This window comes from Abramis brama (assembly GCF_963993115.1).
Source record: "Abramis brama genome assembly, chromosome: 15".
NCBI classification, from domain to species: Eukaryota; Metazoa; Chordata; class Actinopteri; order Cypriniformes; family Leuciscidae; genus Abramis; species Abramis brama.
In genome coordinates this window covers 2,815,456-2,841,182 of record NC_139977.1, presented here as the reverse complement: position 1 = coordinate 2,841,182, position 25,727 = coordinate 2,815,456, and the positions used below count along the sequence as shown (strand labels likewise).

Sequence of the window (25,727 nt, the reverse complement as noted above, 5' to 3'; positions counted from 1 at the left end):
CCAGTCTCACACGAGAACTCCGGTCTCATGCACGAGTGATCTAGCATTATTTTCTTGTCACTTCTCGCATGTGTTTGGTTGTGAAATGTAGTTTGCAGACCAGACAGAGTTGTCGGCGATTCTTCCTCTTGAAAATTAACGCAATGTGAAAACCAGAGTCGCTGATCCATCATCCAGTTTGCACACACAGCAGCGACTGATTGTCACTTCATAGTTGTGCAGTGTGAAAAGAATTGGGATCTGACTACTTTGAAAATTGTGTGTAACTGGGTCCCAATCAGTTTTGTCCTCAGTTTCCATGTAGCCTACATCTACAGGTTATTGTAATCAAAATTGTCAATGATGTTGAAATTTATTAGATAAATAAATCAGATTAGATCACTAATTTAATTATTTCATTTTCTGTTTTATTATTTCTATCAAGTCAAGTTTTGTCCACAGTTTCCATGTAGGCCAGATGAAATGAACACTCAGTGTCCACACTAATTGGAGTTAATGAGATAATTAAGTGATTAATTGAGTGATGAGGATTGAGCATTATTGAAGACACCTGATGATAACAAGCAGAATCACTGAAGAAAAGAGAAATATAACTGACTTCCAGCCACGGGTAAAAGAAGACATCATGGGTATGTTTACAAGACACTGTTCTCAACTGAAAACAGAAAACCTTTTATGCGTTTTGGCCGTTCAGAATTAAATGTTAATATACTTAGATATAAGTGATATCAGTGAATCAGTCCACTACATGATGACAATATCAGCCCTAATTCCTTTTGCATTTTTTTTTGCCATAACAAACATGTAGATAAACAGTTAAAGCAGCAAAACAAAAACTAATGCTGAAAAGTCAAGGGTGAAGAGCTCAGCTAAATCAAACACTGATCACCATAATGGTGATATGTTTATTTATTTTTTTTGATAAGACATCAACATCTAAACCTCTGTTTATTCCCCATAAGAACTTTAGTATGAAAGAAATAAAGTCAAACTGGATTGTAGGGATGTAGTCAAGAACACCTTTGCCAAGTCCAAGACTAGGACTAGTGGAGACTGTGTCAAGAGCGAGTCCAAAGAGGTTCAAGTTCAAGTTCAAAGAGGTTTGAGTTCCTCTGTATTCTGCAGCAAATTCTAAAAAGGCTTTTGTAAGTTATAAGTCATGCTGTGTACAGTATCTTACCTTGAGAACCCAGAACCCCTTTTACATTTAATAGAAAATATACCGAACCACTCAAAATTGACATAATAGTAATACACAGGAGGATAACAAAAAGCTTACACAACAACACTTGCTTATTGATATAAACAAGTAATTTATCTTTCATCCAAAGCCCTTGTTATATTTACAACTATTTAATGGCCACTTTTCACATTTCTGAGGTTCTCAGAACACATATAATTTTCGTTGGGTAAACGTAAATAGTGGTGAATGGGAGTATAGTGGTAATGTAGTGGTGAACTACAGCAAATATGACTTTGCATTCCCATTTTGCTCCAATTTCTTTTTAATATTTTAATGGCAATAACACAAATTATTGTGTTTTAAATATAAAATGTAAAAATGTATAAACATTTTGGTAGATTTACAATGTGTCATTACAGTCTGTAAATATCTCTTAACAATACAAGAATGCAATCACTAGTACCCCTAAGACTTCCTGTTAATAAAGTATCTGGTAAGAATCTATTCTATATTACCAATGCATTAAATCACATTACACATTAATAAACCACAATAAATAAATAAAATAAAAACAAATTAAGTGATGTCTCAAGTCAAGTGAATTATGGGTCATTGGACGGGCGTCCAATCACAACTGACTTCCAGAAAGGGGGAAGTAACCAATGACATTTGAGGTTATTAAAACAGCAAGTCCCGCCCCTCAACTGCCAAAAATAAAAGTGTTCGAGCGAGCAAAAGCATTAGACGAGAGAAGATCAAGTGCGAGAGCGTGGAGAATGATCATGCTCGTGCTGTGAGACATGTCCTAGCGTGTGAGGGCTTGTATTGTGTGCAGAGTGTGATGGATTTGGTTTGACACATTTGGTGTTTGATTAAGTTGACTTTTGTGTTGGACTGATCATCTGTTGATTGCTCATGCCTGTGTCTTGTATGAGAGTTCAGTAAAATGGCCATCCATCTCGTTGATGAAGAAAATGAGACGATGGAAGACATGCTCACAGCATTCCGAGACGACTGCAGCCCACAAAAAAAACGTTGTGTTTGAGAGGCATCAATTCTGGTCTCATCCCATGGCAGACGGCATTACAGTGGACAGATTCATCACAGAGCTGAAACAAAAAAGCAAAGACTGTGAGTTTGGCCCAGGTGAGAATGACATGCTTAGAGACAAGCTGGTGTTTAGCATAACAAACCCTTCTCTCAAAGAAAGATTACTTCGTGAAAATGACTTGTCATTACACACACAGAGCTATTGAGGGCAACTGAGTTAGGCAAAACACAGATACAGGCAATGCAAAATGCCGTGGCTGTCCAAGACTCTCAAGTAAATGCTATAGAAAAAGTGACACAACAGAGAAAACCTGGTGCAAGGAGCAAAAGTTGTAAGAAACCAGCAACACGAAACTGTCGCAGATGTGGAAAGAGTCATGAGCCACGGCAATGCCCAGCCTTCAGAGCAGTATCTTATAAGGTAACCACTTTGCCAAGGTATGCCACGCAGCTAGTCGCAACGATAGCAGAGCAAAGGCAGTGCACAGCATAATGAATGAAATAGATTCCATGTCCATTTTAAGACTCGCACAAGTGCACGAGATGGAAGGATAAAGGACAGTGCGTGGTACACGACAGTTACCATCCGTGGCATAGAGATAAGATTCAAAGTAGACACAGGTGCACAGGCAAATGTGCTACCTCTGTGCATTGTCCAGAAGATCCCTGGTCCAGTTAAGCCACAGCCTACATCGACGGTGTTAATAGCATTCGGGGGAATGCGCTCCACCCCAAAAGGTGTTGTGTCACTGAAATGCAAGACCCACAAAGCTACAGCCACATTAGTTCTATGTGTCCGATCAATCAGACATGCCGATCCTGGGCAGCATGTGTGGAGCTGCAGCTAGTGAAAAGGATTGAGCTGCTGGCAAAAAAGTCGGTGTCAACCAAAGAAGAGCTGGTCAAGATGCATCCATCAGTCTTCACTGGATTAGGTGAGTTCCCAGGAGTCCATCATATACATGACCCGACAGTGACCCGACAGTGACCCGACAGTGACCCGACATTCACACCGGTGATCCATGGATGCAGAAATGTTCCACTGTCTGTTCGCTACAAACTGAAAGAAACGCTTCAAGCATTGTTTTAATTGAGTAAACTTACTCAATCTCTTAAGAGTGTGTTATATATTAATAATATTGATTTAAATTAAGTAATATTTTTGTTTCTTGAAATAGATCAGTTTAATTCTTCATTCTCAAATATTTTGCTAGAAATTTCACAAATATATTAAGTGTATTATAAATAAATAATTGTTTAGTCAAATACTAAATTCTTTTAGTGAAAAATAAAATAAATATAACTGTAAATTTTAGATAAAATTAACTGTTGGATTTTTTGTCAATTATTTTGGTATGTTTAACTCAAACAATCAAGTAAACGATATTCAGAGATTTTATAAAGTTAATAAAGTTAAATATTACTGTGATATTTACTAAGCCACAGAATTGTTTTTTAGAGTGCAGGCTGACTCATCGAAAGATGGCTTGGGAGCCTGTCTTCTGCAAGAGGGACACCCTGTGTGTTATGCATCACGAGCACTCACTGACACTGAGCAAAGATATGCTCAAATAGAGAAAGAGCTACTCGCCATAGTCTTCACAGCAAGGAAGTTTCATCAGTACAGTTTCATCATGCAGAAACAACTGTGCAAGGCCCCAGCACGATTGCAGCGAATGCTCTTACAGCTACAAAAGTCGAACATTGTACTGTATATACACCGGGCAAGCACATGCATATTGCCAATACACTATCCCGTGCAACTGTAAGTAGGGAGGCTGATGATGGCGAAGATGTCTATGATGAGAAAGTTGTGCATGGTTTGGAGGCCACAGATGCTCCAACAATTGAAAGAGGCCACTGCAGCAGACCAAGTGCTGCAAGATCTGTGTGAGAAGGTAGAGACTGGCTGGCCACAGAAAAGACGTGGTGTGAACAGTAGCCTACACAGCTTCTGGCCTATGCGGCACAAAATCAGCATACAGAACGGCATTGTGATGGTTAGGAGAGGAGATAATCATACCTCAGAGCTTTAAAAAAGTAATCTTAGAAAAGCTACACATAGCTCACCAAGGTATCCAGAGAACAAAAGCCAAAGCAAGAAAATCCCTCTACTGGCCTGGAATGGCACTAAACATAGCGATGATGGTGGAGAAATGTGCGCCTGCCAACAACTCCAGCCATTACATCAAAAAAGCCACTCATCACACATGACGTTCCAGAACTCCCGTGGATGAAGGTTGGAGCAGATATCTTCGAGCTGAGAGGTCAGTCTTATCTATTGCTAGTGGACTATTTGACAAAATATCCAAAAATAGGTACTGAATTTACCCGACAAATCAGCCCACTCGGTATACAAAAGATGAAATCAGTCTTTGCCAGAGTATCCCGAAAGAATTAGTGAGTGACAACCTACCATTTGCCAGCTACGAGATGAAGTCCTTTGCGGCATCACGGGACTTTAAGCTCACATTCTCCAGTCCTGGATACCCTCAGTCCAGTGGACCTGCTGAAAGAGCAATAAAGACTGTTAAACATGCATTGAAGAAAGCGATCCAAACTGGCACAGACCCACATCTAGTGCTACTGCCACTGAGAAATACACCAGTGACAGGCCTGAATGAATCTCCTGCACAAATTTTACAATTTGTTTTTTTACAATGAAGGTGTTTGATCGTAATAATTTATGAAAAACCTGTAAAATAACAGTTTTTTGGCTTATTTAAATTATGGTACATTACTTTAATTTTACAGGGGTTTTTTTTTTTTTTTGGCAGCTGCCAGTCATTCGACGGTTTTATCAATTGACTGTTTTGTTACTGTTCAATTACAGATTATTATTGTAATTTTACATACATTTGTATAATTTTAGAAAAAGGAAAAAAATACAAAAATACAGTAATTTGTGTATAAAAATGTGAATTACTGTAAATTGTCATTAGTCATAATACTTAAAATAACAGTTGTTAATTTACAGATATTGTTTTTAAATTTACAGAGTTTTGAGTACAATTTAAAATAAAAGAAAACTACCATAAAAAAAATCAGTTATTTTCCGTAAAATTAGAATTCTTTTTTTTTTTTTTTACAGTGTGAGAAACGGCATTGGAGTCTCTAATGAGCTGATGACCTGAATCCAGGTGTGTTGCATGAGACATGCAAAATGTGCAGTGATGGGGGATCCAAGAATGTGGTTGGTCTGATCTATTCTCATCACAGTGTTTTCCTCTCAGATGAACTCTCCATGCGCCGTCAAAGTCAAAAATCCCCAGTGTTAAATCAACACTGCGTAGAGTACATATTGTCCCAATCTACAGTGTTAAAGTAACACTGATGCAGTGTTAAGTTAATGAGATAATTAAGTGATTAATTAAGGGATAATTAAGCATTAATGATGAACACATGCTGTTAACAAGCAGGATCATGGAAGAATAGAGAAAAACAAGAACTACAACTGACTTCAGCCACAGCCTTAGGGACTGTTTACACAACACTGTTTTTAACTAAAAACGTAAAACTTTTTATGCGTTTTGGCCGTTCTTTCACATGACAACGGCACTTTAGGTGCCTGAAAAAGCAAAGTTTTGAAAACGAGTTTCACAGTGCAAGTTTTTGATAATGGTCTCCGTGTAAACAGCAAAAACGCGAATCTGTGATGATGATGACGTCATGCACATGCGTATTATGTGTTCAGTCTATAGTTTTCACGGATCCGTGTGAATGGGGATCATTTTGACAAAGGTGTCGTCTGTACGCGGAAAACTCAAAGGAAAAGCTTCTCCATTTTAAGCACATCATTGTCGCGACTCGCATAAACGTACCCTCAGATGAAATCAACTGAAGATAAAAGAAGAAATTAAATCTCTCAAGATCTGATTAAAAAAACTCCAGTGGCTTCTGAAGCAGTGAGGCTTTTACAACAAACTGCACTGGTGCTTCGAAGCTTTTGACACAGTGCTCTACTTCATGTAGTATATGTATATGTAATAAGCATGTATGTCATTAGCAAGATGACGGTGTGTGTGTGTGCAGCGATAAAGTTTCCTAATTTCATTTTATTTTGCACAATACAATGACAATAAAGACTTTCTGTTCTTCATTTTTACTCGCATCAAACTTGTCTTTTTCACATTTACTGTGAATCGAGACTCTCTGAGACAGAAAACACTGACGGATTACGAGCTGCTTACGTGTAAATAAACACAGTGCTGCGCTTTACTATGAAACACAGCGCAACAAACTATATACTTGTTAAATAGAAAGCGCAGCAGGTATCGGTGTATCAATACTGCAGAAGATTATTGAAACTATTCAGAAATATTTCTAAAAATATGATGATGCTTAAGTTTTATTTTGGAAGACATAATAAACAAAAATTATTATCATAATAAAAGACAATTTTTGAAATAAACACACAAAACCACTGGATCTCGTATTTACTGAGATACTATTTGGTATTTCGTAGCTTAATGATTCTGTAAACTGGATTCATTCTCTGTCATATTCTGTGCAAAGAATCAACACATGCTCAACTGTTTCTGGCAGACCAGGAAACTCTATCTATCTCTATTATAGATCTGTCATCCGGGTGTGTGCTGTGTGATGATCTGGAATCCGCTGATGAAAAAAAAAAAAAAAAAAAGAAAAAAAAAAGGAATCTGCTGATGATGCTCCGGATTACTGCGCATGCGCGGCGCAGTTTGCGTACGCTCTCTTGTGTAAGTCTGTCGTGACTCGTGTCTCTCTGCACGTCTCTCCTCCTCTCGGCTGAGTCCTGTCCTCCTCACGACCTTACAGAGGTATGTTCAGATCTGAGACCTTTATCCTGCGGGAGATTATAAAGTCGTGAGGGTCATTGAGGGTGAATGTGATTGCCTGTATCTCTAGTGTTTTAGTGACTCTGGGATGATGATTGGGATGGTGAAGCGCATCAATGTCGCGAGCAGGGCCTGAATGGCACAACTCATGCTTATAATGCGCTCGCAGTGTCTGTGCATGAGCATCGAGTGCGCGCTATCCTGATCAAATGTGCACGTGCTGTTTAAATAAATTCATCCTGTTTATGTTATTGCATTTTAATGGTTTTATTTAAATGCAAACGCGCACGCATGACTCTTGTCATTGTCTCGCTGCGCAAGCAGATCGCTTTGACAAACCAAAGGAAATATTGAAGTGTTACAGTGTTGCAAGTGTTACTGATGTGTGAAAGTGTCTGACAAGCAGTGATTCTGTGCTCATTTATCCTCAATCTACTCTGATAGTGGCCTAAAAACCTGCGCCACTGAGTCTGATGCTTTTATGTGTAGAGCTCGTGTTGATTCATGCATAGAATATGCTCTTTGTGCTTAACTTCTCTGGCTTATTCTTAGAGAAATATTCGCATGGATCACGTATAGTGTGTGTAAGGGAATAGGCTTTTATTGTAATGTGTGTATGATTGATGTATTCATGTGTCAACCAACATTAGGCCGGTTTTACTGTGTAAAATATCTCACCGGGGCTGAATTGGTCCATCTTTGGAGAGGCTGCTCACTGCAGAGCCAATGGGTGGGGCTTGACGTCCAGCCCCTCCTCTCTGGATGCAGGGGTGGAGCTTGAACCCATAACCTTATCCCTAATGAGGTCAAGCAACGCCCATTAGAGCCACAGAGGTGACTGTCAGACTCATGACGTCTAGATAGGGAGCTCTGTCTGCAGTGAGCAACAGTCGCATGTGTTCATGCGCCGCTCCCTGTGTGACCTTGCCGTGACCTCTGCCATCTTCTGTCCTGCTCACCTGACACTCTCTCTGCATTGCAGACAATGGCCGTTCCTCCGACATATGTGGACCTGGGCAAGTCTGCCAGGGACATCTTCACCAAAGGATACGGTATGAATTCATCTGTTTTTATATTAGCGCTAAAGGTGCATTCACACTACAAGCGACTTTGCCAGTGGCTGGCGGTGAGGTCGCTAGTGGGCGTTCCCACTACTGGTTGCCTAGTAATGTTTGTGAGTGACATTCACGGATGTTACTCCAATGTTGTAGACAACAAATCAGTTTTCTTGCCGCTACAAACAAACATTTTGGAAGGAAAAGTCTAAATATAAATGGAATCAGTATAAAATGCATAAAGATGTGCTCGTTGCCATCGAGGCTATTTAACTGCAGTAAACGGGCAAATGTCGGTCTATGGCAGTGGTTCTCAATTCCAGTCCTTGTGACCCACTGCTCTGCACATTTTGTATGTCTCTCTTATCTGACACACTCAGTTCAGTTCATGGAGTCTCTCCTAATGAGCTGATGATCTGGTTCAGGTGTGTTAAATAAGGGAGACATACAAAATGTGCAGAGCAGTGGGTCACGAGGACTGAAATTGAGAACCACTGGTCTATGGGTTCATGAAAGCATTCAGTCTCGGAGTCAGCACGGCGAGTACCACCGTATGCACACGGACACATATCATAAATTATAGGACAGTTTCTGACTGCTAAAATAAGCTTCTCATTCATCTAGCCTCGGTCGGACTCGGCACTGAAGGGTGACGGATCACGTGACTCCACTGACTTCACTCCTATTGGTTGTCGCTCCCAAAAGTCACTCTTCATTTGAATAAAGTTGAACATATCACTGGACATGCCCCATCCAGTCGCCAACGGTCACTGTCGCCGGAAATCACCTACTCTCCATTGAAATGAACTGGATCCTGTCGCTTTGTCGCTGGTAGTGTAAACGCACCTTAAGGCTGTAACCATGTCTTGAACATTGGCGAGGACCAAAGATATTTTTGTTTGTGTGTGTTAATAGTGTTTGAACTAGTGCTGGGCAAAGATTAATCGCGATTAATTGCATCCAAAATAAAAGTTTGTGTTTGCATAATATATGTGTGTGTACTGTGTATAATTATTTTGTATATATAAATACACACACATGCATGCATTTATTTAAGAAATATTTGCATGTATATACTGTATATACATTTATACATAATTTATATTATATATAAATATAAATAATTTATATATAAATAAAAAAATCTTAAATGTATACATGGCATGCATATGTGTGTATTTATATTACAAAATAATTATACACCGTACACACACATATATTATGCAAACACAAACTTTTATATTGGATGCGATTAATCGCGATTAATCTTTTCACAGCACTAGTTTGAACATAAATGTGTGTCGGCAGTGTGTGTACACAACCACCCTTTAATGGTAAAAATCCACACACTCCTCTTTTTTTAAATCTCCATAAATCATAAGCAGTGTCTCAGAACAAGCCGTTTGCAGATTGTAGCGTTTGTGACGTCACATATGATTAGGCCCCGCCCACTTCTGCTGACAGACTCTGTCCTATTAGAACAGGCCCCGCCCCTACTGCTGACAGACTCCACCCTATTAGAACAGGCCCCGCCCCTACTGCTGACAGACTCCACCCTATTAGACCAGGCCCCGCCCCTACTGCTGACAGACTCCGCCCTATAGCACAGGTCCCACCCACTACTGCTGACAAACTCTGCCCTATTAGCATAGCTCCGCCCTCAGTGATCTGTACAGAATGCACTCTTGCGAAGGTCATAATTTTGTAGGGCTGATGAAAAACTAAATTTGGTCACAATCAGCTACAAAACTGAAAAGCATCTCTTTTGTTCAAAAAGCACAAAATAAATAGTATCATGAAAAATAAAACGTGCAGAGATTCGTTTTCTTTTGCGTGAGAGTTCATTAACATGCGGTGACAATGGCGGATGCACAAAGTTCAATATTACGCTTTTTCTAGAAGCGGCACCTGAGGCTTCCCATTTCCAGTACACGCATATTTCATCACTGAACTATAGCGAGACTTCCACGAGTCACGACACAAATCGGCACAATATCAAATGATTTTCTATCATTATAACGGTAGAAACAACTTAAAATCGTCATTTAGCGTCATGGGAGGCTTTGTCCAGAGGCGAGACTACAGCCAGTAGGAGGAGCTCGTTCCGCATGTCCTCAACCCGCCCATAGGGGGATCTCACGGCGTCTTTTCAGTTTCGAGTCGACTAATAGCCTAGTTGTCTCATTTCTTCCGATACTGGATAACCGGTAGGCGTGGCTTGGGAGTGTCCTCGTAGGGCAGCAAAGCAAGTGCATTCTGGGAGTTGTTGTCTTTCATCCACATGAGCCAAACATAGATGTTCAGGCTTTTCTCAGTCTAGAAGGCTCCAACTTCGGAGAAAATAAATTTCTACACCAGGAACCTGTCTGTTGCACTCTATTAGAAGTCTATTAGACTGACTGAACAGCGAGTCCTCCAAAAACAGACAGAACATCTGTTATAATATAATGAAATTACTTGATTTTATCGATCAGCCGTTTCACACAGTTGGTGGAAACTTTCTCTGAAAACCTGGCTTGCTTTGGTCAGAAGTCTCCAGCAGCTTATTAAAGTGCATGTGTAATTCCCTGAGATATTGAGGTATTCTCAGGAGCGAAACGAGGATTTTCAGTTCAGTAATGTGCTTTCAGAGCAGTGCTTCACTACATCCACAGCTTAACACTGGGGTTTATGGACAGTCAGATCACACACCGATCGCTCTTCATGCTGTTTTGTGTTAGTGATGCCTGTCTTTGTCATTTGCAGGTTTTGGTCTTATCAAGTTGGACTTGAAAACGAGGTCAGAGAATGGATTGGTAAGTAGACAGTGGATCATAGACAAAATCAACAACGCTTGACGTGATTTCTGTTCAAATGTCTATTTGACTCACAGAATCAGACTGAGGGACAAACTCAGTTGAAATGCTGCTGATGTGTAGTTTTAAAAAGCCAGAATCTTTAATGCTTTCTTTTTTGGCAAGAATCTGCCATGAGGTTAATGTAGACGCTAAGAAATGTATAGAGCACTTGACCTTTTGACTGTTTACTCGTGTTAGTATGAGCTAGGAATGTTAATGTCCGCACACTTAAACCTGTCATCAACAATGAAAGGACTTGGAAATGACAAAGGATTTTGTCTTTAGATACAGAAGAGTTTAGGCCTGGTTGTTGACACTGATTTCACGAATCAGTTTTGGCTCTTGATTTAATTAGTATTTTGATTTAGTACGTGTCCATTCAAGGGAGAGAGTCTCTCAACTGAAGCTGTAAACTATACAGGGAATCCTGGCAGCTTGCACATTATTATAACAGTTTATATTTAAGTGCTTAATTTGGATATAATCATCAACTCTCAAATAAAACCGACATGACATTTAATTAGCGCATAATGCAGTTTATATATTTAAGTATAAACATTAAAACGATCTGTTTTCATGACAGTTTGTTTTAAACATAAATTAAATAATGAAGACAACTCTAACAGGTTAAGAAAAAAATGTAGTGCATATGTAATATCCGGGCTCCAGAATAACATTTGAGAAGAGTAGGTGTATTTAATTATTAAATTACTGTTGTTTTGCATCAGTAAGTGCAGTTTTACAATAAGGTTCATTAGTTAACATTAGTTAATGTATTAATTAACATGAACTAACCATGAGCAATACATTAGTTACTGTATTTATTCATCTTTGTTAATGTTAGTTAATAAAAATACAGTCATTCATTGTTTGTTCATGTTAGTTCACAGTGCATTGACTAATGTTAACAAGATTTAATAAAGTATTAGTAAATGTTGAAATTAACATCAATAAATGCTGTATAAGTGCAGTTCCTTATTAGTTCATGCTAATTAATGTAGTTAACTACTGTTAACTAATGAACCTTATTGTAAAGTGTTAGCATTTATTTCTTAGAAATGCACGTTTGACAGTAAAGCACTGAGCTGGAGTTAAGATGCAGATGAAATGAACTTCTGTTAACAACAGTAACATGCAAAAAACTCATTTTATAGGGAATTTTTTTAAATATCCTTCTCTTATTAAATGTACCATTGTTCTTCTATAGTATCATACTGAACTGACCGACAGCTTCAGTGATTATATAAAAGCGAGGCTGAGAAAGTGTTAACGCCGATATCTATGGACCTTTAAGATAATCAGCTAAGCTAGCTAGTTCTTTTCAATGTTGCCATTTTATTCAATTTAAATATTTGAATGTTAGTGAGAAGAAGAAAAATAAAGGTCTTGAGTAAATTGGCTCTATATTTAACAAAACGCATTCAAAAGACAGAACTAGAAGCGATTTGACCCATTTTACAGAATACTTCTTTATGCGTTATTTTATAATAGTGATTTCATTATGTCTAAATATAAATTTAAAAGCAAAATTTGTGCAAAAAAATATATATTAGTGAGTGGAAATGGCTAATAAGTCAATAAGTGCTCCTCTGCCGCCATCTACTGGTTATACTGGTAATTTCATGTTTTTTCATTTTTAAATAAAAGCGTTTGTTTGCCACTAATGGTTAGTTTTCCTAGATCTTGAAACTTTGAGCTTTACAAATGGGGACTATCTTTTAAGGATGAACAAATAATGTTATCACATTAATGTTACTGGTTATCACATTAAAAATAACATTTAAATCGGATAATATTTAGAGCTTTGAAGTGTTTTGAAATTGTGAGAAGTACTTGAAAGTCCTTAAAGTGCTTGAAATTCACTCTCAAAAGGTTGAATGAACCAGAAATTAATAATGTAAAAACATTAGACTATTTCTGTCACAATACCATGGTTACAGTTAGCATTTCTACATTAAATGGTAAATGGTAAATGTTGGTGATTTGTGGACTGAAAAGCATTCCATAACTTGTTTGCTCAATGTTTCACAATGTCTCTCCTAGTTTCCTGGTTATCTATGGTTTTTAACAAAGAATATTAGGGGCTTTCGCACCGGAGGAACCTTTTCCTAGAACTATTGGCGGAAGTTCCCGGATTTTGGCGCGTTCGCACCGCAGGAACTGGGAACGATTTCAGTTCTAGGAAGACCTTATGGAGGAACTAATTTAGCTAATAACTAATGTAACCCTAACCCTCCTACCCTAGAGTCGGTCTAAACCAGCGCTGTAGGAACTATCAGTGTCTTTAGTGTTCGCTGATTGGCCGAACGCATGCGAAACACCCGCCATTCTTAAAGCTGTAAACACACAGATTATAGCCTATATATTTACTCCACAAACTAACTCTACGAACATGTAAAACAGTGATAGATGAGCCTCTAAACCTTTACGCTGAGGAGAAAATCCAACGCCACTTTGAGGAGATCAAGAGAAACATGATTATGTGTTTCTGCTCATCAACACTGGACATCAGACACACGGCATACGCTAATAACTCTTCATCACTGTCTACTCTCTGTGTGTAACAGTTCTGTCTGATAACGTATGAGACAGCACTGTTAGACAGATCGTACACTAATGAACACGGAGAATACGAGCACTGTGAGCTCAGCGCCGTCAAAATAAAAGTCTCAACAACAAGCGTGTCTTACGTCACTTCAGAGTTCCTGCTGGCGCTGCGAACGCAACCAGGAAAACCTTCCTATGGGAACCATTAGTTCTCGGGAAAACACACTGGTGGCTCGTTCCTAGAACTATCCGGTGCGAAAGCCCCTCATGTTGATGCTGGTGCCCTGATTATAGTTCATATATGCTCCTCTCTAGAGTTAATTTTTATTCCTAACTATCAATTTTATGGATATTGAATGGCTTTTCTGATTTTGTGAATCATTGTTTACAAGCTGTTTTACTGATGTCTTTCCACAGTTGAAACGCTGATTGAGCGATTACTCACCATTTTTTCATACTTGTCCTTATCAGTGCTCATCATGTGTTCTCCTGCTACTGTAGGAATTTAAAAGCTCCGGCTCGGCTAACACAGAGACCAGTAAGGTAGCAGGAACGCTGGAGACCAAGTACAAGTGGGCCGAACACGGGCTGACGTTCACCGAGAAGTGGAACACCGACAACACTCTCGGCACAGAGATCACTCTGGAAGACCAGGTGAGAGACGTGGAAAACTGATCCAGTGCACATGATGTGATATGAGTTACAGTCTTCTAACATGAATGCTGCTTTATTTTCCTCAGTTGGCCAAAGGGCTGAAGTTGACATTTGATTCCTCCTTTTCTCCAAACACTGGGTATGTGCCTCTTCACCACATCTGTTCTCCAGTATAATCAATGCAGATGTCGGGTGGAAAACTTGCATGTCCAAAAACGCTACTTTTCAGGAAATGAAAAAAAAAAAAAAGTCAAAGTACATATAGTCAGACAGTTGCATGTCATATTATTAGCATTTGACCAAAATTAAACTCAATGTAGTTACGAGGATTTTGACCAGCAAATTTTGGAAAATGTGTGTTTTGTCCATCATTTGAACAGCTGCATCTGAGGCAGCAAGTGCATGCTATTACGTTTTCATCAACTTACAAATTTCGGTCAACTTCAAAAGAAGGAAAAAAAAGAAATACAATTTACAAGCAAACATAGAAACGAAAATTAAATTACTGTGTAAACAATATTTTTAAAAGAAAAAAAAAAGTTGCTTGACTGAAAAGGTGTCGGCTGAAGCTTATGCTTATTTCGCCGATCTCACTAATTTGACACAAATAAATAAAAAAGTATAAAGGTTAAAAAGTTATAAAGTATAGTTATGTTAAAGTATAGGTACTTTTTTCTGATATTTGACCAAAATATTATCATTTTTTTTATAAAAGATGAATTGATTTGCACAGGCTATTTAAGACACTAGGCTATTGACTATGACTCGACGACAAATGCTAGACACAGACAGCCTTCCCCGTTCCTCAAATACATAAAACATTAGCCTTATTAGGGATGCATGGATAGGATTTTGTTTTGGGACGATACTAGTTTTAATAAACTGCCGATACCCATATTTGTCATTTGCTCACTTATTTGAACTTTTGTTATTAAAATAGATTACTGTTTTGATCATGTTTTAAATTAGTAACATTCAAAAAATTATGCCCATCAATAATGTCACTAAGCCATATCGCAATTTCGTGAATTGTGCAGCTCTTGTCCAACCCCTGAATCAGGACTACTTCAATAGTGTTAAATAAACATGTGAAAATCAAATAGTATATTAACTCTATATGTGACCCTGGACCACAAAACCAGTCACACGGGTCAATTATCTGAATAAATAAGCTTTCCAGTGATGTGTGGTTTGTTGGGATAGGACAGTATTTGGCAGAGATTCAACTATTGTAAATCTGGAATCTGAGGGTGCAAAGAAATCGAAACATTGAGAAAATCTCCTTTAAAGTTGTTCATTTATGTTGGCGATTGTGCTGCATTCACTCACAAAAAATAAAAAAAATGTAATATATTTACGGTAGGAAATTTACTAAATATCTTCATGGATCATGATCTTTACTTAATATCCTAATGATTTTTGGCATAAAAGAAAAATCGATAATTTTGACCCATACATTGTATTGTTGGCTATTGCCACAAATATACCCGTGTGACATGTGACTGGTTTTGTGGTCCAGAGTCACATATTAGTTGATGACTTCCTCATATTAAGTGTTGTTGTTGTTTTTCCACACGAGTCTCACAAATGCAGCACAGAATCACCAATACATTTCTGAATTTCTGACGTTTCTTATGGCTTCTTTCGTAACTTCCCACAGCAAGAAGAGCGGGAAGATCAAGAGCAGCTTCCAGCACGATCACCTGAACCTGGGCTGTGACGTGGACTACGATATCAACGGCACCGCAGTGCATGGAGGCGTGGTGGTGGGCTTCGAGGGCTGGCTGGCCGGGTACCAGATGACCTTCGAGGCCGGCAGGAACCGGATCTCTCAGAGCAACTTCGCTGTCGGATACAAGACCGACGAGTTTCAGCTGCACACAAATGTGTACGTACTGAACCCAGTCTCTGCATTAGTGAGATGTCGTACTGAACCCAGTATCTGCATTAGTGAGATGTCGTACTGAACCCAGTCTCTGCATTAGTGAGATGTCGTACTGAACCCAGTATCTGCATTAGTGAGATGTCGTACTGAACCCAGTCTCTGCATTAGTGAGATGTCGTACTGAACCCAGTCTCTGCATTAGTGAGATGTCGTACTGAACCCAGTCTCTGCATTAGTGAGATGTCGTACTGAACCCAGTATCTGCATTAGTGAGATGTCGTACTGAACCCAGTCTCTGCATTAGTGAGATGTCGTACTGAACCCAGTCTCTGCATTAGTGAGATGTCGTACTGAACCCAGTCTCTGCATTAGTGAGATGTCGTACTGAACCCAGTCTCTGCATTAGTGAGATGTCGTACTGAACCCAGTATCTGCATTAGTGAGATGTCGTACTGAACCCAGTATCTGCATTAGTGAGATGTCGTACTGAACCCAGTATCTGCATTAGTGAGATGTCGTACTGAACCCAGTCTCTGCATTAGTGAGATGTCGTACTGAACCCAGTCTCTGCATTAGTGAGATGTCGTACTGAACCCAGTCTCTGCATTAGTGAGATGTCGTACTGAACCCAGTCTCTGCATTAGTGAGATGTCGTACTGAACCCAGTCTCTGCATTAGTGAGATGTCGTACTGAACCCAGTCTCTGCATTAGTGAGATGTCGTACTGAACCCAATATCTGCATTAGTGAGATGTCGTACTGAACCCAGTCTCTGCATTAGTGAGATGTCGTACTGAACCCAGTCTCTGCATTAGTGAGATGTCGTACTGAACCCAATATCTGCATTAGTGAGATGTCGTACTGAACCCAGTATCTGCATTAGTGAGATGTCGTACTGAACCCAGTCTCTGCATTAGTGAGATGTCGTACTGAACGCTGGATCTGCATTAGTGAGATGTCGTACTGAACCCAATATCTGCATTAGTGAGATGTCGTACTGAACCCAATATCTGCATTAGTGAGATGTCGTACTGAACCCAGTCTCTGCATTAGTGAGATGTCGTACTGAACCCAATATCTGCATTAGTGAGATGTCGTACTGAACCCAATATCTGCATTAGTGAGATGTCGTACTGAACCCAGTCTCTGCATTAGTGAGATGTCGTACTGAACGCTGGATCTGCATTAGTGAGATGTCGTACTAAACCCAGTCTCTGCATTAGTGAGATGTCGTACTGAACCCAATATCTGCATTAGTGAGATGTCGTACTGAACCCAATATCTGCATTAGTGAGATGTCGTACTGAACCCAATATCTGCATTAGTGAGATGTCGTACTGAACGCTGGATCTGCATTAGTGAGATGTCGTATTAAACCCAGTCTCTGCATTAGTGAGATGTCGTACTGAACCCAGTCTCTGCATTAGTGAGATGTCGTACTGAACGCTGGATCTGCATTAGTGAGATGTCGTACTGAACCCAATATCTGCATTAGTGAGATGTCGTACTGAACCCAGTCTCTGCATTAGTGAGATGTCGTACTGAACCCAATATCTGCATTAGTGAGATGTCGTACTGAACCCAGTCTCTGCATTAGTGAGATGTCGTACTGAACCCAGTCTCTGCATTAGTGAGATGTCGTACTGAACCCAGTCTCTGCATTAGTGAGATGTAGGGCTGTCAACGAATATTCTAAATTCGAATATATATTCGAATAGTTTTAAAAAACAGAAATTCGAATGTGAAAATTAATATTCGAATGTGGAAAAACGCCCGCGGTAGCAGAGGCGCGCTGCCTCAGGGACAGGTCACAGGAAGAAGCGTTAACGGTAAACAGAAACATTACTAAAGAGTAGGCTACTGTACTGACTGAATAGATATTGCGCAGCATGAATAAGGTAGGTTAGATACAGCAGTTTCATGCACTGCAGGCTTCCACTGGTTTGATTATTTACCGTTTCATGTCAAGGAAAAGTTAAATTTTTACCACAGCACAGCTCGCTCGGAGCGCTCAATGTCGGATTCGCGTCTACCGCGTCTAGTTGGACTCTTGAACATTTTGAATTCGCGCGTCAAAAGCAAAAGTTTGATGCGCGGAGAGCGTGACGCCTCATTTGCGCCACAAGACCTCCAGACGCGCGTAAACGCGTATTTACATTGACTTAACATTGAAATCACTCGCGCCAGACGCTCTATTCGCGTTTGGTGTGTGAACGCAGCGGGTGAGGGCGAGAGAGAGAAAGAGTGCCTGCGAGTGAGCGAGCGAGAGTGAGGTCTGCGGTCTTGGCCATTAGGAGATTTACTTGTTTGTTTTTGTGTAGGTAATACGTTGTCAAATATGTTTAAACTTAAATAAACTACCTATACAAGTAGTTATGTCTCTTTGTATTAATTTGTCCTGTTATTGACGTAATGTGCGTCATTGACAAAATTCGCAACCAGATGTTCGAATAGGTCGAATATTCGTGTGTTTTTTAGAGGGAATATTCGAATGTCATTTTTGAACAATTTTGACAGCCATAGTGAGATGTCGTACTGAACCCAGTCTCTGCATTAGTGAGATGTCGTACTGAACCCAGTCTCTGCATTAGTGAGATGTCGTACTGAACCCAGTATCTGCATTAGTGAGATGTCGTACTGAACGCTGGATCTGCATTAGTGAGATGGATAGGGTTCTCCATGCGTGTTGTTTTTCCAGGCTCAAGGTTAGAAAGGTGGGTTATTTATATATTTGTTTATTCCCTGGCGATTGGATTTGTCTAGGGCTTTGCTGCAGGAAGGAACGCACTAATGTCACTGCCTACGTCTTTATATCATGAGGCTCAAATAAAAGAGTGAGTTAATTCTGTGCAGTTGTTTAGGGCTTTGCAGTAAAAACACCCTAGATAACACATATACATGATATCTTTTAAAGATCCAATCTTTTTATCTTTTAAATTCATTTGATCATCAAAATGACATGTTTAAATGTTTTTTCCTTGTAAAAAATGCCTTCATGCCTTAAAATATCTTGAATGTAACTCGACACCCTTGCCTCATTTAGTATACGCGGTTCTATGAATATGCAAATGAGCCCCGCCTCCACTCACTCGCTCAGCTCAGAGATCCACTGGTTGACGATCACACGTTGATCTGATTGGTTACAAGGTCGTTTGTGACGTCAGAAACACCAGCGATTTCAAAGCGTGTTTTTGAGACTGTCTTTGGTTCACTGCAGTTTTAAGGAGAAAATACTCAGCAATGGTGTCGACTTATGAATTTACACATGGTTAGTCTTAAAGCATATTAAAAACACCACATAGACACATAAACAACATTAAAAGCTGGATTTTCACCACAGGAATGGACTTTAAAGGGCAGTTTTGTGTGTGGTGTTTTTCTTCTAGAGCAGTCTATTTGACCTGTCAATTTAGTGCCATTTACTGTTTTAAAAAGCTTAGTTTTGAATTGAAAAGATGAAAAAGATGTGTCTGAATGATGTGTTTTCTAATCACAGGAATGATGGAACAGAATTCGGCGGCTCCATTTACCAGAAAGTGAATGATAACCTGGAGACGGCGGTGAACCTGGCCTGGACCGCCGGGAACAGCAACACCCGCTTCGGCATCGCGGCCAAGTATCAGATCGACGCCGACGCTTCCTTCTCGGTGTGTGTTGAGTAACTGAGTGAAGTTAGCATTGACACTTTTAGTCAGCAGCAGTTAATACACATTTAGTTGAATTAGGGGTGTGTTAGGTGCGTTAATCAAATTTAATTCATTACTTGTTACTCCTTTCAAAAGTAATATTATTACAGTAATTTGTTACACCACTCGTTATATTACTTTTCCGTTACACCCCACAGAAATGGTAATTGCATATTTTCTAGGGATGTCACGATATACTGTATCGCGATATGAATCTGTGATATGAATCTGTGATGTGAAACCAATTCAATCATACGATACACTTCTCTCTTCTGCAGAATATTACGAAATGGAAAAATATTAAGAATTTAAACGCATTTACTGAGGTAGAAGAAAGGAGTAAAGACTGAGTTAGAAGAAAGGAGTAGATTTTGCTGTTTCTTATGTGTCTTACCCAGAACATAATGACTGTTTTTCCACTCACACACTTTTTGTCTGTCTTACAGGCCAAAGTGAATAATTCTAGCCTCGTCGGCCTGGGATATACTCAAACCTTGAAGCCCGGTAAGTAAATATAGATGTAAATTATGTGCAACAAGTTTAATAAACCTGTTCAAAATGCATATGCAACCGTTTAAACCAGGCGTGTCCAGTCCTGCTCCTAGAGGACCTCCAGTCCTAAAGTAACCCAGCTGATCAACGTCTGGAGGATTGCTAGAAACAATTGAAACATTGCTTAATAGTTCAAAGGAGCTGCTAAGTAATGCTATGTTTAAATCCATTAATAACCTCAATATTCTGATTTTATTGCATTTTATTTAATATTCAGTTTTACCTTAAACCATTTACAAGGTCACATTATAAACTGAGACTGAGACAAATTGGCATATTTGGCCAGGATTCCAGGGTTACACCCCTACTTTTTTTCAAAAAAGGAGATCCTGGGATTTTCAATGATTTCAGAGAGTCAGGACTCGGGTTAACGTTCGGAAAAAATAGCAAGGAGCCATTTTAATTATTTATCAATAAACTAGTGTTTTCTGAGTCAGTGTCGACTACAGAGATGATGATGATGATGATGATGCTGACTCTCCAGTGAACGCATCTATAGAAAGAAATAACCTTTCATGCGGATTACATAATCAGAGAGCATCTGTTTTAGATTTTAATTGGTTCGTTTAAAAGTAGACATTAAAGCTTTCTATAGATCTGTTTCTCACGTCTGGGAGGCAAGTGGCCTAGACGCTGAGTTCCGGTTCATTTTTGTGACACGCTCCAGTTCACAGAGACTGAGACGGCAGAAAGCGCATCCTGATTTTTCTTTATTTTAGAAAGGCACAAAAATATTTCTGATATTGTGAGTATACACAAATAAAAGTTTTCCTTTACAGTTTCTAATGATGCATTACTCTTATCTTCAGGGTTCGAATTATGATTTCATCTTTGTGGGGGTCTAAAAAAAAAAAAAGAAAAAGTAGCCTATGAGCAGGCGCGGTAGCTTAATAATGTAATATAAAAATATAAAAATGTGTAAATATAATACAAATTTAATAAAAAAGCGTTGGTAACACAATTCAATTTAAATAGTACATTTGGTTTAATTTGTTGAGAATTTTCACGTGAGTGAAATAGATCCGACAGATTTGACCATGTAATTAAGTGGTCCAGTTTTTTTTAGCAAATTCGATTATGTTTATAAGTGGTTCTATATCAGGCAGAGACACGTTTGTGTGCATTTTGTTTTGTAATTTTACTGGAACGAATAGAGAGTCTCCACAACGGATTGAAGCGCGCCCGAGTGAAGACACAAACAAACAAACACAGTATCCGCGCCAATGATCGCAGCGGCACTTTTATCACTTGATTTAAGCATAAGGATGTACCGTAGTGTGATGACGATCCGAGATCCCGCGAGATCCATGTGTTTGGCATCTTGTCCTATCTTTTAAGTCATGCTACAGTAGTCTGAAGGAAAAAGTGCTTTATTTATAATTTAAAATAATGGTGCTGATGATTTTTAGAGACCCCCACAGGTGTATGATTTTACTGCTTTCATGGGAGCTCATCCTCTCTCTATGGGAGCTCAGCTCCCACTGGCTCCCACGTAATTCGAACCATGCTTATCTTATATGACCAAAAATGAATGTTGTTTCTGCTGTTATCAGGAAAAAATGCAAACGCTGGCACCTCCATGTCATGCAGTAAAGTTATCAGGAAAAGCGCACTATAGTTCAGTTTCAACTGCGCATAAACACTTGGATATCCGCCTAATAATAGCACACATTTATGTAGGTTAATGTCAGATCGAACGGACTTGTAAAGTTTCTACTACATGCGTTTCAAATGATAAGAAATATTTAGTCGATAATATATAAGTCGACTAACTGACTAATACAATTTTGGTCAATTTAAAAATGTATTTTCGATTTAAGCGAAATCGAAGAACGAACTGATGTGACATTGTTTCGTTTGGAGTTCGTTTTGGGAGTTTGAAACAGCTTTTCTGTAAAAGTTCAGCTCTGGCTGCTAAACACCTTTGTGACACAGTATTTCATGTTTAATACGGTAAAGCTGCTTGATTTTAAGCAATCTATTGGATAAAGTGCTATCGGATAAACTTGCTGTTTTTAATTTTTTTTTGTGCGTTTATTTTATTGAGAGGAAAGCGTGCAGGACATATTTATTTATTCATCTAACATTGCTCTCAGCAGTGTGGGCGGTGTTGGATGTTCACTAACAGTTAATACTAACATAAAAGGCTAAAGTTTTTGAAAGTTTCAGTGTGTGTATGTGTGAGGTCTATCGGAGCTGTTAACACTGCGTGAGGTAATCGGAGCTTCTTCATTTAAAGGGACAGACACAAAAACGGTGTGTTTTTGCTCACCCTCAAAAAGTGACAATTTTGACATGCTATAAAAAATATCTGTGGGGTATTTTGAGCTAAAACTTCACATACACACTCTGGGGACATCAGAGACTTATTTTACACCTTGTGAAAAGGGCATTATAGGATCACAAATTGTTGACATGTCCTCAAAAATATGTGTAGGAAATAGGCCTGTAAACCTAAAACCAGGCACCTCAGCTCCACGCACGTCCCGCCTCTTTGCCCATTATCCGGGAGTGACGCTCCAAGATAGCAACGGCTGGCTCCGCCCACTTTGGGCTTCAGAAATGCTCTTCAGAAACATACGGGTGAAGTCACGGACACTACGTCCACTGTATGTTAGGACTCACACAGGGTGAGCAGCGCCCCCTGCTGGCCTCTATAACACCTCTTCCAGCAGCAACCTAGTTTTCCCAGGACTCTCCCATCCTTCGCTTCAGTGGGAAACCAGTCTTGGGCTACAGGCTGATAGCTGTTGAATTAATGTGCATGAACTCTGAACTCAGCTGGGCATCGGACACCCCTGGTTTAAACTATTTAAAGATATTTGGCTTGTGGTGTTTATGTACCAATGCAGCATTAGTAAGGGTTCGTACAAGGTGCTTGAAGTACTTGAATTTGACTTTTTGAAATTTAAGTCCTGAGAAACCCTTGAAAACAGCCATATTTATTGAAAGACAATACATGTGAAATTAGTGTTTAATTTTTTGTGAAAAGATTGTTTTATCGATGAAATGAATGCTGCAGCCCATCTGATATAGATATAGAGCTGTTTCGCATGACTGTGAGCATGATATTGCTCATATAAATATCCAAGAATATGATACAGTTTTCATTCTTCAGGTCAATCATATATATTAATGAGGGAAAAACCATTTTGAATAAGTAAAGCGATGTCTTTGTCATAGTATCCTTTCAATGGTTAAAGTTACCGCAGTCATTGCATCTGTTGCATGTTATTTGTACCATTTTGTTTTATTGGTTTATATTTTTATCTATTTACCTTTTTTAGAATTCGAAAGATAATAAAGATATTGTTTGATAAGTGAGATCTCTGATTGAAGTACTTGAAAACCAAAAAAGTAGTGCTTGAATACTTGCATTTTGCAGTATCTGTACGAACCCTGAATTTACTGCTGTACTAAACTGATCCTTTACTTTCAGTAAGTTCTCATGGATGTGAATGTTCCTCATCTAACTCTTTCCCATCTCTTGACTCAGGTATTAAGCTGACCCTTTCTGCTCTTCTGGATGGGAAGAACATTAACGCTGGTGGACACAAACTGGGTTTGGGTCTGGAGTTTGAGGCATAGGAAGCCGAGGATTGCAATAATCCTGACTGATTTTTTTTTTTTTTTTTTTGAATACCTTCCCTCACAAACCTTGTTTCTCTTAGATTCCCTGGCCGAGGACACACACTCGGTCAAATGATGCATTAGTAGAGGCTCACTTCTTCAGAGAGTGTATTTACTAAAGGAAAGACACTGCTATAGGTCACACAGATTGAAAGAAGAGCATAAATGGCTTTAAAATGTATTTTCAATTCATCATTGACATTATTTATTTCAGTGTTGATTGTGACAGAATATTTCACCAATATTTTCGGCCGTTGGCTAGAAAGAGATGTTTACAACAGAAAACACTAATGCTAGCTGACAACATTCCTGATCCACGGTTTTCACCCCAACTAACCTTGAAAGAAGGGACCCGTACATAAGAATACACTCGAGGGCCGCTGTAGGAGCCCCTTCACGTCTTTAGTGGTAGACACCAGACTTTTGGGTGCGTTTCGTGTTTGTCTCGTCTGTGCGAGTGAACCCACATGTGTATCTTGTCCATTATTGTTTTATTACTGCATACTTGCCTGTACCTTTCATGGCAAAACTCTTTCAGCTGTCCCTGAACTAAAGGAGATTGGAAACAACCTTTAGATGTGCCGGGGAAGAGCATGAAAGATGTGAATATGTGGACGTAGTCTTCCGTTTTTAAATGTTGGATTAGCATACTGTGGATTTAGCAGTTTGGTTACTTTAAGTTGAATAAAACATTTGGACCTGGACCACACTGGATTGTGCAGTTTGGTTTCTTACTAAAAACAGAATATTGGTAGTTATTATATGCAAAAGACTTTTAGAGCAAGCTTTATTATTACTCAAAATCCCCCTGTGGTGAAAATCCAGCTTTTAAAGCAACACCAAAGCACTTTTCCTCTTCGGTCCACCTACAGGTTGGAAGCGGAATTGTCCATTACTGCTGTCGTAAATAATTTAGCCTACAGTCGCACGCGCGCTATTTGTTTATCCAGCACCGGCTTTGGAAATAACAATGTCCACAGACAAGGTAGAGTATGTTGCATGATTTTATGAAAGTATGATGTCTTGCAACATCAGAAACGGCTATTTTTTATATAGGCTCCACCTATCGTCAAATTTGTAGTTTCTTATGTCTCATTCGAACTACAGATCCGCTACCCGATCTGGCAAACTTTAATAGTGCGGTTATAGCCGATGAAGGGTCACAAAGCGAATGCAGAAGTGCCGTTCACCCTGATACGACTTGATGAACCACTGAAACGATTTTGGAAACATCATTTTAAGGTACAAAAGAATCTTTGGTGTTGCTTTAATGTTGTTTATGTGTCTATGTGGTGTTTTTAATTTGCTTTAAGACAAACCATGTGTAAATTCATAAGTCAACACCATTGCTGAGTATTTCCTCCTTAAAACTGCAGTGAACCAAAGACAGTCTCAAAAACACGCTTTGAAATCGCTGGTGTTTCTGACGTCACAAACTACCTTGTAACCAATCAGATCAACGTGTGATCGTCAACCAGTGGATCTCTGAGCTGAGTGAGTGAGTGGAGGCGGGGCTCATTTGCATATTCATAGAACCACATATACTAAATGAGGCAAGGGTGTCGAGTTACATTCAAGATATTTTAAGGCATGGAGACATTTTTCAAGGAAAAAACACTTAAATATGTAATGTAATCAAAGATGAATTTTAAGGGATAAAATGATTGACCACAGGGGGACTTTAAGTATGTTTTAAAACAAGTTTGTTTTAACTTTTTATAAAAAAAGAAGTACATTTTTAAATACTACAACCAATGTGAGGGATGTTATAAAAGTTATTGGTATATATGTTTGAGATATAGCCTATTATTGCAGTTCACACATGCATCATT

The 25,727-nt window shown here is 39.1% G+C and overlaps 1 protein-coding gene across 2 annotated transcripts; it reads left to right on the top strand.

The window, feature by feature from the left end:
- Positions 1 to 647: 647 nt before the first annotated feature.
- Positions 648 to 24,604, top strand: vdac1 (voltage-dependent anion channel 1). 2 transcript variants are annotated; one of them, XM_084137856.1, is made up of 11 exons: positions 648 to 2,329; positions 5,325 to 5,373; positions 6,809 to 7,032; positions 8,033 to 8,102; positions 10,851 to 10,900; positions 13,991 to 14,143; positions 14,230 to 14,282; positions 15,804 to 16,031; positions 19,524 to 19,674; positions 20,160 to 20,217; positions 23,762 to 24,604. In XM_084137856.1, the coding sequence occupies exons 4-11, from the start codon at positions 8,036 to 8,038 to the stop codon at positions 23,851 to 23,853; spliced, it is 852 nt and encodes a 283-aa protein (XP_083993982.1). In that variant the 5' UTR covers positions 648 to 2,329; positions 5,325 to 5,373; positions 6,809 to 7,032; positions 8,033 to 8,035; the 3' UTR covers positions 23,854 to 24,604. The 2 variants fall into 2 exon arrangements, with proteins under 2 accessions (XP_083993982.1, XP_083993983.1); XM_084137857.1 differs by having other exon boundaries at positions 1,222 to 2,329; positions 5,325 to 5,426.
- Positions 24,605 to 25,727: the final 1,123 nt, after the last annotated feature.